We start from the raw sequence: 13,762 nt of genomic DNA, 5'->3' as shown, positions 1-13,762 counted from the left end.
CCCTAGGACCAAGGGGGCGTGTCCTGGGAGCCCAGCGGCCTCCCCCCTAAGCTCCCACTGGGGCCACCACCAATGGGGCCACCAACGGGGCCACCCCCAGCGCCACCCCCAGTGCCACCAGTGCCACCCGCAGCGGCGGCGGCCCCGAGACCGAGGGGGGTGTGTCCTAGGATGGAGGGGGCGTGTCCTGGAACCCGGGGGGATGTCCTGAGACCAAGGGGGCGTGTCTTGAGACCGAGGGGGCGTGTCCTGGAACCCGGGGGGGTGTCCTGAGACTGAGGGGGCGTGTCCTGAGACGGAGGGGGCGTGTCCTATGACCAAGGGGGTGTGTCCTGGGACGCGGGGGCGTGTCCTGGAACCCGGGGGCGTGTCCTAGGACCAAGGGGGTGTGTCCTGGGACGCGGGGGCGTGTCCTGGAACCCGGGGGCGTGTCCTAGGACCAAGGGGGCGTGTCCTAGGACCAAGGGGGCGTGTCCTGGGAGCCCAGCGGCCTCCCCCCTAAGCTCCCACTGGGGCCACCACCACCCCCAGCGCCACCCCCAGTGCCACCAGTGCCACCCGCGGTGGCAGCGGCGGCGGCGGCGGCGGCACCTTGCGCGCCAGGCGCGGCAGCAGCCCCGAGACCGAGGGGGGCGTGTCCTGGAACCTGGGGGCGTGTCCTGGAACCTGGGGGCGTGTCCTAGTACCCAGGGGGCGTGTCCTGAGACCCAGGGGGCGTTTCCTGAGACCCAGGTGGCGTGTCCTGGAACTGGGGGGATGTCCTGAGACTGAGGGGGCGTGTTATGGAACCCAGGGGCGTGTCCTAGGACCAAGGGGGCGTGTCCTGGGCGCCCAGCGGCCTCCCCCCTAAGCTCCCACTGGGGCCACCACCACCCCCAGCGCCACCCCCAGTGCCACCAGCGCCACCAGTGCCACCCGCGGTGGCGGCGGCGGCGGCGGCGGCGGCCACCTTGCGCGCCAGGCGCGGCAGCAGCCCCGAGACCAAGGGGGGCGTGTCCTGGAACCTGGGGGCGTGTCCTAGCACCGAGGGGGCGTGTCCGGAGACCGAGGGGCCATGTCCTAGTACCCAGGGGGCGTGTCCTGAGACCCAGGGGGCGTGTCCTAAGACTGAGGGGGCGTGTCCTAGGACCCGGGGGCGTGTCCTGGTACCGGGGGGATGTCCTGAGACCAAGGGGGCGTGTCTTGAGACCGAGGGGGCGTGTCCTGGAACCCGGGGGGGTGTCCTGAGACCAAGGGGGCGTGTCCTATGACCAAGGGGGTGTGTCCTGGGACGCGGGGGCGTGTCCTGGAACCCGGGGGCGTGTCCTATGACCAAGGGGGCGTGTCCTGGGAGCCCAGCGGCCTCCCCCCTAAGCTCCCACTGGGGCCACCACCACCCCCAGCGCCACCCCCAGCGCCACCCCCAGCGCCACCAGTGCCACCCGCGGCGGCGGCGGCGGCGGCGGCGGCGGCCACCTTGCGCGCCAGGCGCGGCAGCAGCCCCGAGACCGAGGGGGGCGTGTCCTAGGATGGAGGGGGCGTGTCCTGGAACCTGGGGGCGTGTCCTACCCCCGATGGGGTGTGTCCGGAGACCGAGGGGCCATGTCCTAGTACCCAGGGGGCGTGTCCTGAGACCCAGGGGGCGTGTCCTAAGACTGAGGGGGCGTGTCCTGAGACGGAGGGGGCGTGTCCTGGTACCGGGGGGATGTCCTGAGACCAAGGGGGCGTGTCCTGGAACCCGGGGGGGTGTCCTGAGACTGAGGGGGCGTGTCCTGAGACGGAGGGGGCGTGTCCTAGGACCAAGGGGGCGTGTCCTGAGACTGAGGGGGCGTGCCCTAGGACCAAGGGGGCGTGTCCTGGGAGCCCAGCGGCCTCCCCCCTAAGCTCCCACTGGGGCCACCACCAACGGGGCCACCAACCGGGCCACCCCCAGCGCCACCCCCAGTGCCACCAGTGCCACCCGCGGCGGCGGCGGCGGCGGCGGCCACCTTGCGCGCCAGGCGCGGCAGCAGCGGGCTGAGCGGGTGGCGGGCGCGCAGGTGCTCCAGGTGGGCGCCGGCGCTGCCGGCCGTGCCGCCGCACTCCTCGCACACGTAGAGCTTGGCGCGCCGCTCCTTGTACGCGTAGCGCTGCGCCTCGCCGTGGATCTTGCGCAGGTGCGACTCGAGCGAGCAGCGCTGCGTGAACGCCTTCTCGCACGCGCTGCACTTGTAGGGACGGACACCTATAGGAGAAGACACATATAGCACCTATAGAATGTCCAGGGTGCAAGGAAACCCCATGTGAGTATCTATGGAACCCGTAGAACTAGCGAGTTCCTGTCTCCCTACGGCAGCGGGAACGCCTTCTCGCACGCGCTGCACTTATAGGGACGGACACCTATGGGAGAAGACACATATAGAGCCTATAGAGCATCCAGACTGCGAGGAAACCCCCTGTGAGTATCTATAGATCCCATAGAACTAACGAGTTCCTGTCTCCCTAGGGCTGCGTGAACGCCTTCTCGCACGCGCTGCACTTGTACGGGCGGACACCTATGGGAGAAGACACATCTATGTCTTCTCCCATATATGGACATATGGAACCTATAGAATGTCTGGAGTGAAAATAAACCGCATGTGAGTATCTATAGACCCCATAGAACTAACAAGTTCCTGTCTCCCCAGGGCTGCGTGAACGCCTTCTCGCACGCGCTGCACTTATAGGGACGGACACCTATAGGAAAATGCACATATGGAGCCTATGGAGCCTATAGAGCATCCAGACTGCGAGGAAACCCCGCGTGAGTATCTATAGATCCCATAGAACTAACGAGTTCCTGTCTCCCTAGGGCTGCGTGAACGCCTTCTCGCACGCGCTGCACTTGTAGGGACGGACACCTATAGGAAAATGCACCTATAGACCCTATGGAGCCTATGGAACGTCCGGACTGCGAGGGAACACCACGTGAGTATCTATAGACCCCATAGAACCAACAAGTTCCTGTCTCCCTAGGGCTGCGTGAACGCCTTCTCGCACGCGCTGCACTTATAGGGATGGACACCTATGGAGGAATGGACATATGGAACCTATAGAATGTCTGGAGTGAAAATAAACCCCATGTGAGTATCTATAGATCCCATAGAACTAACGAGTTCCTGTCTCCCTAGGGCTGCGTGAACGCCTTCTCGCACACGCTGCACTTATAGGGATGGACACCTATGGGAAAATGCACCTATAGAGCCTATGGAATGTCTGGACTGCAAGGAAACCCCATGTGAGTATCTATAGATCCCATAGAACTAACGAGTTCCTGTCTCCCTAGGGCTGCGTGAACGCCTTCTCGCACGCGCTGCACTTATAGGGATGGACACCTATGGAGGAATGGACATATGGAACCTATAGAATGTCTGGAGTGAAAATAAACCCCCTGTGAGTATCTATAGATCCCATAGAACTAACGAGTTCCTGTCTCCCTAGGGCTGCGTGAACGCCTTGTCGCACGCGCTGCACTTGTACGGACGGACACCTATAGCAGAAACATGCATTAGCACCTATAGAGCCTATAGAACATCCGGACTGCGAGGAAACCCCACGTGAGTACCCATAGATTCCATAGAACTAACGAGTTCCTGTCTCCGTATGGGCTCCATGAGCCTCTTCTCGCACACACTATAGGGAGGCCCATGGTGAGAGCCTATAGCGCCTATAGCACCTATAGATCCCCTATAGCCCATAGAACCTATAGCCTGCGAGGCAGCACAGGGCGAGTGCCTAGAGCACTTAGAGCACGTACAGGACCTATATCCCCCATGTCCCCATGTCCCCTGTGTCCCCCCAATGTCCCCGTGTCCCCCATGTCCCTGTGTCCCCATGTCCCCTGTGTCCCCACGTCCCATGTCCCCCCATGTCCCCTGTGCCCGCCATGTCCCTATGTCCCTCCTTGTCCCCCCAAGTCCCCATGTTCCCCCATGTCCCCAAGTCCCCTCATGTGCCCCCCTGCCCCCCGTGTGCCCATGTCCCTCCATGTCCCCATATTCCCCCTATCCCCCATGTCCCTGTGTCCCTGTCGCCTCCATGTCCCCATGTTCCCATGTCCGCCATGTCCCCTGTGTCCCCATGTCCCCCCTTGTCCCCCATGTCCCCCCATGTCCCCCATGTCCCCTGTGTCCCCATGTCCCCCTGTCCCCCATGTCCCCCCGTGTCCCCCATGTCCCCATGTCCCCCATGTCCCCCCATGTCCCCCCATGTCCCCCATGTCCCCCATGTCCCGCCATGTCCTCATGTCTCCCATGTCCCCCCATGTCCATTTCCCCATATCCCCCATATCCCCCATGTCCCTATGTCCCCCATGTCCCCTGTGTCCCCATGTCCCCCATGTCCGCCCGTGTCCCCATGTCCCCCCATGTCCCCCATGTCCCCATGTCCTCCATGTCCCCCATGTCCCCTTGCCCCCATGTCCCACCATGTCCTCATGTCCCCCAATGCCCCCCATGTCCCCCATGTCCCCATGTCCCCCATGTCCCCCATGTCCCCTTGTCCCCCATATTCCCCCTTGTCCCCCATGTCCCCCATGTCCCCCCATGTCCCCCATGTCCCCCGTGTCCCCATGTCCCCCGTGTCCCTGTGTCCCCCATATCCCCCATGTCCCCCCATGTTCCCATGTGCCCCCATATTCCCCGTGTCCCTATGTCCCTGTGTCCCCCATGTCCCCCATATCCCCATGCCCCCCATGTCCCCCCATGTCCCGCCATGTCCCCATGTCCCCCATGACCCCCATGTCCCCATGTCCCCCCATGTCCCCCATGTCCCCATGTCCCCCATGTCCCCCCATGTCCCCCCATGTCCCCCATGTCCCCGTGTCCTCCATGTCCCCCCATGTCCCACCATGTCCCCCATGTCCCCCATGTCCCCTTGCCCCCATATCCCCCATGTCCCCCCATGTCCCCCATGTCCCCTGTGTCCCCATGTCCCCCATGTCCCCCCATGTCCCCATGTCCCCCTATGCCCCATGTCCCCCATGTCCTCCCATGTCCCCCATGTCCCCGTGTCCCCATGTCCCCCTATGCCCCATGTCCCCCATGTCCCCCTCCGTGTCCCCCATGTCCCCGTGTCCCCCATATCCCCCATGTCCCCCCATGTCCCCATGTCCCCCATATCCCCATGTCCCCATGTCCCCCATGTCCCCATGTCCCCCATATCCCCATGTCCCGCCATGTCCCCATGTCCCCATGTCCCCCATGTCCCCCCATGTCCCCATGTCCCTGTGTCCCCCATGTGCCCCCGTGTCCCCCATATCCCCCGTGTCCCCCATGTCCCCCCATGTCCCCCCATGTTCCCATGTGCCCCCATATTCCCCGTGTCCCCATGTCCCTGTGTCCCCCATGTCCCCCATATCCCCCATGTCCCCCTTGTCCCCCATGTCCCCCATGTCCCCCCATGTCCCACCATGTCCCCCATGTCCCCGTGTCCTCCATGTCCCCCCATATCCCCCATGTCCCCCATGTCCCCCATGTCCCCATGTCCCCCTATGCCCCATGTCCCCCATGTCCCCCCATGTCCCCCATGTCCCCGTGTCCTCCATGTCCCCCCATGTCCCCATATCCCCCATGTCCCCCATGTCCCCCCATGTCCCCAATGTCCCCGTGTCCCTCACCGGTGTGCGTGCGCACGTGCCGCTTGAGGTCGAAGGTGTCATTGAAGCCCTTGCCGCAGTAGGGACACAGGTGACGCTTCACCTCGCTGTGACACTTGAGGTGGCGGCTCAGGAGCCGCTGCAGCCCGAAGACCTTCTGGCACACGGGGCAGCGGAGGGCCCCGGCGTCCGGGAGCGCGGGGCCGCCCTGGGGACGGGGACAGTGTGGGGACATCCCTATGGGACCCTATGGGACCCTATAGAACCCTAGAGAGCCCTATGGGAACCTATGGGACCCTATGGAGCCAGCAGCACACGGGGCAGCGCAGGGCCCTGGCGTCCGGGAGCGCGGGGCCGCCCTGGGGATGGGGACAGTGTGGGGACATCCCTATGGGACCCTATGGGACCCTATAGAGCTCTATGGGACCCTATGGGATCCTATGGGATCCCCTGGACCCTATGGAGTCGGAAGCACAGGGCCCCGGCGTCCGGGAGCGCAGGGCCGCCCTGGGGACGGGGACAGTGTGGGGACATCCCTATGGGACCCTATAGAGCTCTATGGGACCCTATGGAACCCTATGGGACCCTATGGGATCCCCTGGACCCTATGGAGCCAGCAGCACACGGGGCAGCGGAGGGCCCCGGCGTCCGGGAGCGCGGGGCCACCCTGGGGACGGGGACAGTGTGGGGACATCCCTATGGGACCCTATGGGACCCTATAGAACCCTATGGGACCCTATGGGATCCCCTGGACCCTATGGAGCCAGCAGCACACGGGGCAGCGGAGGGCCCCGGCGTCTGGGAGCGCGGGGCCGCCCTGGGGACGGGACAGCCCGCTGGGACCCTATGGAACCCTATAGGAACCTATGGGAACCTATGGGACCCTGTGGAACCCTATGGGACCCTGTGGGATCCCCTGGACCCTATGGGACCCTGTGGAACCCTGTGGAACCCTATAGGAACCTATGGGATCCCCTGGGCCCTATGGGAACCTATGGAACCCCATGGGAACCTATGGGACCCTATAGAACCCCATAGGAACTATGGGATCCTGTGGAACTCCATGGGACCCTATGGGATCCCCTGGACCCTATGGAGCCAGCAGCACACGGGGCAGCGGAGGGCCCCGGCGTCCGGGAGCGCGGGGCCGCCCTGGGGACGGGGACAGCCCGGTGGGACCCTATGGGACCCTATAGAACCCCATAGGAACCTATGGGACCCTGTGGAACCCTATGGGACCCTATGGGACCCTATGGGATCCCCTGGACCCTATGGCATCGGAAGGACGGGGCCCCAGCGTCCGGGAGCGCGGGGCCGCCCTGGGGACGGGACAGCCCGCTGGGACCCTATGGAACCCTATAGAACCCTACAGGAACCTATGGGAACCTATGGGACCCTGTGGAACCCTATGGGACCCTGTGGGATCCCCTGGACCCTATGGGACCCTGTGGAACCCTGTGGAATCCTATAGGAACCTATGGGATCCCCTGGGCCCTATGGAACCCTATGGGAACCTATGGGACCCTATAGAACCCCATAGGAACCTATGGGACCCTGCGGAACCCTATGGGACTCTATGGGATCCCCTTGACCCTATGGAGCCAGCAGCACACGGGGCAGCGCAGGGCCCCGGCGTCCGGGAGCGCGGGGCCGCCCTGGGGACGGGACAGCCCGCTGGGACCCTATGGAACCCTATAGAACCCCATAGGAACCTATGGGATCCTGTGGAACTCTATGGGACCCTATGGGATCCCCTGGACCCTATGGAGCCAGCAGCACACGGGGCAGCGGAGGGCCCCGGCGTCCGGGAGCGCGGGGCCGCCCTGGGGACGGGACAGCCCGCTGGGACCCTATGGGATCCTATAGAACCCCATAGGAACCTATGGAACCCTATAGAACCCCATAGGAACCTATGGGATCCCCTGGACCCTATGGAGCCAGCAGCACACGGGGCAGCGGAGGGCCCCGGCGTCCGGGAGCGCGGGGCCGCCCTGGGGACAGGACAGCCCTGTGGAACCCTATGGAACCCTATAGAACCCCATAGGAACCTATGGGACCCTGTGGAACCCTATGGGACCCTATGGGACCCTATGGGATCCCCTGGACCCTATGGGATCCCCTGGTCCCTATGGAGTCGGAAGCACAGGGCCCCAGCGTCCGGGAGCGCGGGGCCGCCCTGGGGACGGGACAGCCCGCTGGGACCCTGTGGAACCCTATAGAACCCTACAGGAACCTATGGGAACCTATGGGACCCTGTGGAACCCTATGGGACCCTGTGGGATCCCCTGGACCCTATGGGACCCTGTGGAACCCTGTGGAACCCTATAGGAACCTATGGGATCCCCTGGGCCCTATGGGAACCTATGGAACCCTATGGGAACCTATGGGACCCTATAGAACCCCATAGGAACCTATGGGATCCTGTGGAACCCTATGGGACCCTATGGGATCCCCTGGACCCTATGGAGCCAGCAGCACACGGGGCAGCGGAGGGCCCCGGCGTCCGGGAGCGCGGGGCCGCCCTGGGGACGGGGACAGCCCTGTGGGATCCTATGGAACCCTATAGAACCCTAGAGAGCCCTATGGGAACCTATGGGACCCTGTGGAACCCTATGGGAACCTATGGGACCCTATGGAACCCTATGGGACCCTATGGGATCCCCTGGACCCTATGGAGCCAGCAGCACACGGGGCAGCGGAGGGCCCCGGCGTCCGGGAGCGCGGGGCCGCCCTGGGGACGGGGACAGCCCTGTGGGACCCTATGGAACCCTATAGAACCCCATAGGAACCTATGGGACCCTGTGGAACCCTATGGGACCCTATGGGACCCTATGGGATCCCCTGGACCCTATGGCATCGGAAGGACAGGGCCCCGGCGTCCAGGAGCGCGGGGCCGCCCTGGGGACGGGGACAGCCCTGTGGGACCCTATGGGATCCTATAGAACCCTATAGGAACCTATGGGACCCCATGGGAAGCTCTGTGACCCTATAGAACCCTGTAGAACCCTATGGGAACCTATAGGAACCTATGGGACCCCATGGGAAGCTCTGTGACCCTATAGAACCCTGTAGAACCCTATGGGAACCTATAGGAACCTATAGAACCCTATAGAACCCTATGGGAACCTATGGACCCCTATGGGATCCTATGGGACCCTATGGAACCAGCAGCACACGGGGCAGCGCAGGGCCCCGGCGTCCGGGAGCGCGGGGGCGCCCTGGGGACGGGGACAGCCCTATGGGACCTGATGGGACCCTATAGAACCCCATAGGAACCTATGGGACCCTATGGAACCCTATGGGAACATATGGGACCCTATGGAACCCTATAGGACCCTATGGACCCTATGGGATCCCCTGGACTCTATGGGACCCTCAGGGACCGGCCCCCCCATCCCGTGTTCTCCCAAGCCCCGCCCGCTTCAGGCCCCGCCCCCAGGACCCCGACCCAGCTCCAAGCCCCGCCCCGGGGCTCCCGAGGCCCCGCCCACCCCAGACAGCACCGCAAAGCCCCGCCCACTCAGTCCCAGACCCCTCCCCCGGAGTGCCGGCCCCTCCCGCCCCCGCAGGCCCCGCCCACCCGCAGGCCCCGCCCCCTCTCACCTTGGCGCGGGGGGGCGGGAAGGGGCCGGGGGCGGGGCCAGCGGGGGGCGGGGCGGCGACCTCGGGGTCCCTGCGGGGGGGGGCGCAGCCGCCCAGGCAGACTGGGGGGGGGGAGAGCCCGAAATGAGCCGAAACCGCCCCAAAATGAGCCGAAACCGCCCCAAAACGAGCCGAAACACCCCGAGATCCCCCCAGAACACCCCGAAATAACCCCAAAACACCCCAAAATCACCCCAAGGCCACCCGGAATCGCCCCAAAATCAGCCGAAACACAGCGAGATCACCCCGAAATAACCCCAAAACACCCCAAAATCACCCCAAGGCCACCCGGAATCGCCCCAAAATGACCCGAAACACCCCGAGATCAACCCAGAACACCCCGAAATAACCCCCAAACACCTCAAAATCACCGCGGAGCACAGCGAGATCACCCCAAAATCACCCGAAATAACCAGAAACACCCCAAATCACCCCAAAACACCCCAAAGTCACCCCAAGACCACCCGGAATCGCCCCAAAATCAGCCGAAACACAGCGAGATCACCCCAAAATAACCCAAAACACCCCCAAGTCACACCAAAACACCCTGAAACACCCCGAAGTCATCCCAAAACCACCCGGAGTCGCCCAAAAATCACCCGAAAGACCTGAAAACATCCCGAAACCGCCCCAAAATGAGCCGAAACTGCCTGGAACGGCCCCAAAATCACCCCGAAACACCCCGAGATATCTCAAAACACCCCAAAATCACTCCAAAATCACCCAAAACACCCCAAAGTCACCCCGAAATCACCCCCAAACCATCCCAAAACACCCTGAAAGACCCCAAAGTCACCCCGAAACCACCCAGAATCACCCCAAAATCACCCCGAAACACCCCGAGATCACCCCAAAGCACCCCGAAATCACCCAAAACAGCCCGAAACACTCCAAAATCGCCGGGAATCGCCCCAAAATCACCCCAAAACACCCCGAGATCAGCACAAAAAAACCTGAAACCGCCCGGAATCGCCCCAAAATACCCTGAGATCACCGCAAAACACCCCAAAATCCCCCAAGGTCACCCAAATTACCTCGAATCTACCCCAAATCGCCCAGAAACCCCCAAATTGCCCCTTTAAAAGCCCCCCCGGGACATTGGGGGGGTCAAAGTGCCCCAAAACGAGCCAAAATCACCCCAAAACAGCCCCCCACACACACATAGTGGGACAAAGCGCCCCCAGTCACCCCCAAAACACCCAGAATTGCCCCCAAATCACCCCAAGCCCCTCAAATTACCCCAAATCACCCTAAAATACCCCAAATCACCCCAAGACCCTCAAATTACCCCAAATGAACCCGAAACACCCAGAATTGCCCCCAAATCACCCCAAGCCCCTCAAATTACCCCAAATCAACCCAAATCACCCTAAAATGCCCTAAATCGCCCCAAGCCCCTCAAATTACCCCAAATCACCCTAAAATACCCCAAATCACCCCAAGACCCTCAAACTACCCCAAATGAACCCGAAACACCCAGAATTGCCCCCAAATCGCCCCAAGCCCCTCAAATTACCCCAAATCAACCCAAATCACCCTAAAATTCCCCAAATCACTCCAAGCCCCTCAAATTACCCCAAATCACCCTAAAATGCCCCAAATCGCCCCCAAACACCCTAGAGCCCCCCAGAAAAACCTAAATCGCCCCCAAATCCCCTGAAATCCCCCCCAAAACCCCCCTCCTCCCCCGCTCCCCCCCCTCCTCCCCGCTAATGAGGCCGCCCTTAATTAACCGTTTCCGGGGGGGCCCCGCGGCGCCGACGCCGGAACCCGTCGGCCCAGTCGGGTCACGGGGAGGGCCCCGGCGTCCGGGCGGGACCTCGGGGGCCCCGAGGGGCCCCGGCGTCCGGGTGACCTCCCCTCCCCCCCCCCGGAAACCCCCCAAGGGGCCTCGTTGTCACCAAGGGGCCCCGGCGTCCGAGTGACCCCCCCGGGACCCCCAAGTGTCCCCGAGGGGCCCCGGCGTCCGGGTGACCCCCCCCTAAAGGACCCCAGTGTCCCCAAGGGGCCCTGGCGTCCGGCTCCCCCCCAAGGGACCCCAATGTCCCCAAGGGGCCCCGGCGTCCGAGTGACACCCCCGGGACCCCCAAGGGACCCCAAGTGTCCCCACGGGGCCCCAGCGTCCGGGTGACCCCCCCCCTCCCGCCCCCCCGGGACCCCCAAGTGTCCCCCAGGGACCCCCCAGGGACCCCAGTGTCCCCAAGGGGCCCTGGCATCCGGGTACCCCCCCAAGGGACCCCCAGTGTCCCCGAGGGGCCCCGAGGGGCCCCGGCGTCCGGGTGACCCCCCCAAGTCCCCCCCGGGACCCCCAGGGACCCCAATGTCCCCAAGGGGCCCTGGCATCCGGCTCCCCCCCCAAGGGACTCCCAGTGTCCCCGAGGGGCCCCGAGGGGCCCCGGCGTCCGGCTCCCCCCCCCCCCCCCCCGCGGTCGCCGCAGGGGCCCCGGCGTCCGGGCGGGCCGCGTGGCTCGAGCCCCGCCCGGGAGCGGCCCTGTCATTAGGGCGGGGATGGCGCCCGGACGCCGGGGCCCCTCGGGGGGGGGAGGGGGGGGGACGCCTGAGCTCACCCCGGGGGGGGGGCACCCGGACGCCGGGGCCCCCTTGGGGACACTGGGGTCCCTTGGGGGTCCCGGGGGGGGAAGGGGGGGACACCCGGACGCCGGGGCCCCCTTGGGGACACTGGGGTCCCTTGGGGGACCCGGGGGGGGAATTGGGGGTCCCGGGGGGGGCGGGGGGGGCACCCGGACGCCGGGGCCCCCTTGGGGACACTGGGGTCCCTTGGGGGACCCGGGGGGGGAATTGGGGGTCCCGGGGGGGGCGGGGGGGACACCCGGACGCCGGGGCCCCTCGGAGTCCTCTGGGGGTCCCTGTTGTCCCATTGTCCCCGCTGTCCCCGGGGTCCCTGTTGTCTCTGGGGGTCCCTGTTGTCCCTGTTATCCCCGTTGTCCCCATTGTCCCCCACTGTCCCTGTTGTCCCTGGGGGTCCCTGGGGGTCCCTGTTGTCCTTTGGGGTCCCCGGGGGTCCCCACGGTGTCCCCTCTGTCCCCGCTGTCCCCGTTGTCCCCATTGTCCCCATTGTCCCCGTTGTCCCCGCTGTCCCCAGGGTGTCCCCGCTGTCCCTGGGGGTTCCTGGGGGTCCCTGTTGTCCCTGGGTGTCCCCGTTGTCCCCATTGTCCCCATTGTCCCCGCTGTCTCCATTGTCCCCACAGTCCCCATTGTCCCCATTATCCCCATTGTCCCTGCTGTCCCCGTTGTCCCCGCTGTCCCCATTGTCCCCTCATTGTCCCCTCATTGTCCCCACTGTCCCCATTGCCCCATTGTCCCCATTGTCCCTGCTGTCCCCATTGTCCCTATGTCCCCATGTCCCCATTGTCCCCATTGTCCCCTCATTGTCCCCATTGTCCCCATTGTCCCCACGTCCCCATTGTCCCCATTGTCCCGTCATTGTCCCCGTTGTCCCCCCATTGTCCCCATTGTCCTCATTGTCCCCATCATCCCCATTGTCCCCTGTCCCCGTTGTCCCCGCTGTCCCCGCTGTCCCCATTGTCCCCATTGTCCCCATGTCCCCGTTGTCCCTGTTGTCCCCATCGTCCCCGTTGTCCCCTCATTGTCCCCGTTATCCCCATTGTCCCCGCTGTCCCCATTGTCCCCATTGTCCCCATTGTCCCCGTTATCCCCATTGTCCCCATGTCCCCGTTGTCCCTGTTGTCCCCATTGTCCCCTCACTGTCCCCATTGTCCCCGCTGTCCCCATTGTCCCCATGTCCCCGTTATCCCCATTGTCCCCATTGTCCCCTCATTGTCCCCATTGTCCCCATGTCCCCGTTGCTCACGGGGTACGTAGATCTCCGCTCGCTGCTCGTCGGGCAGGGCGCTCCAGTCCCGCTCGGCCGTGGCCACACGGGGCTTCTTCACCAGGAACGCGCGCGGCATCCCGGCGGATCCGGAAAATCCCGGCGGATCCGGAAAATCCCGGCGGATCCGGAAGATCCCAATGGATCCGGAAAATCCCAATGGATCCGGATGATCCCAATGGATCCGGATGATCCCGGTGGATCCGGAAAATCCCAATGGATCCGGAAAATCCCGATGGATCCGGAAAATCCTGACGGATCCGGAAAATCCCAATGGATCCGGATGATCCCGATGGATCCGGATGATCCCGGCGGATCCGGAAAATCCCGGCGGATCCTGCAAATCCCGGTGGATCCCGATCCGGCAAATCCCGATGGATCCGGCTGATCCCGGCGGATCCGGATGATCCTGATGGATCCGGATGATCCCGATGGATCCCGATCTGTCAAATCCCGATGGATCCGGTTGGTCCCGATGGATCCTGATCCAGCAAATCCCAACGGATCCAGCTGATCCCGGCGGATCCGGCTGATCCCGGCAGATCCCGATCCGGCAAATCCCGATGGATCCGGCTGATCCCGGCGGATCCCGCTGATCCCGATGGATCCTGATCCGGCAAATCCCAGCGGATCCGGCTGATCCCGATGGATCCCGATCCGGCTGATCCCGGCAG

The 13,762-nt window shown here is 64.4% G+C and overlaps 1 protein-coding gene across 1 annotated transcript; it reads right to left on the bottom strand.

The window, feature by feature from the left end:
• Window positions 1–498: 498 nt before the first annotated feature.
• Window positions 499–13,167, bottom strand: LOC148590468 (uncharacterized). The gene is made up of 7 exons (XM_088539009.1): window positions 13,068–13,167; window positions 9,235–9,297; window positions 5,615–5,788; window positions 1,899–2,203; window positions 1,413–1,503; window positions 907–1,017; window positions 499–659 (listed from the first exon to the last, which is right to left on the bottom strand). Exons 1-7 carry the CDS (start codon window positions 13,165–13,167, stop codon window positions 499–501), a joined length of 1,005 nt encoding a protein of 334 aa, XP_088395135.1.
• Window positions 13,168–13,762: the final 595 nt, after the last annotated feature.

Source organism: Tinamus guttatus, unplaced genomic scaffold, assembly GCF_059628265.1.
Source record: "Tinamus guttatus ecotype Peru unplaced genomic scaffold, ASM5962826v1 Tinamus_guttatus_pri_ptg001319l, whole genome shotgun sequence".
NCBI classification, from domain to species: Eukaryota; Metazoa; Chordata; class Aves; order Tinamiformes; family Tinamidae; genus Tinamus; species Tinamus guttatus.
The sequence above is the reverse complement of the archived record's forward strand: the minus strand, read 5'-3'. Positions and strand labels throughout refer to the sequence as shown.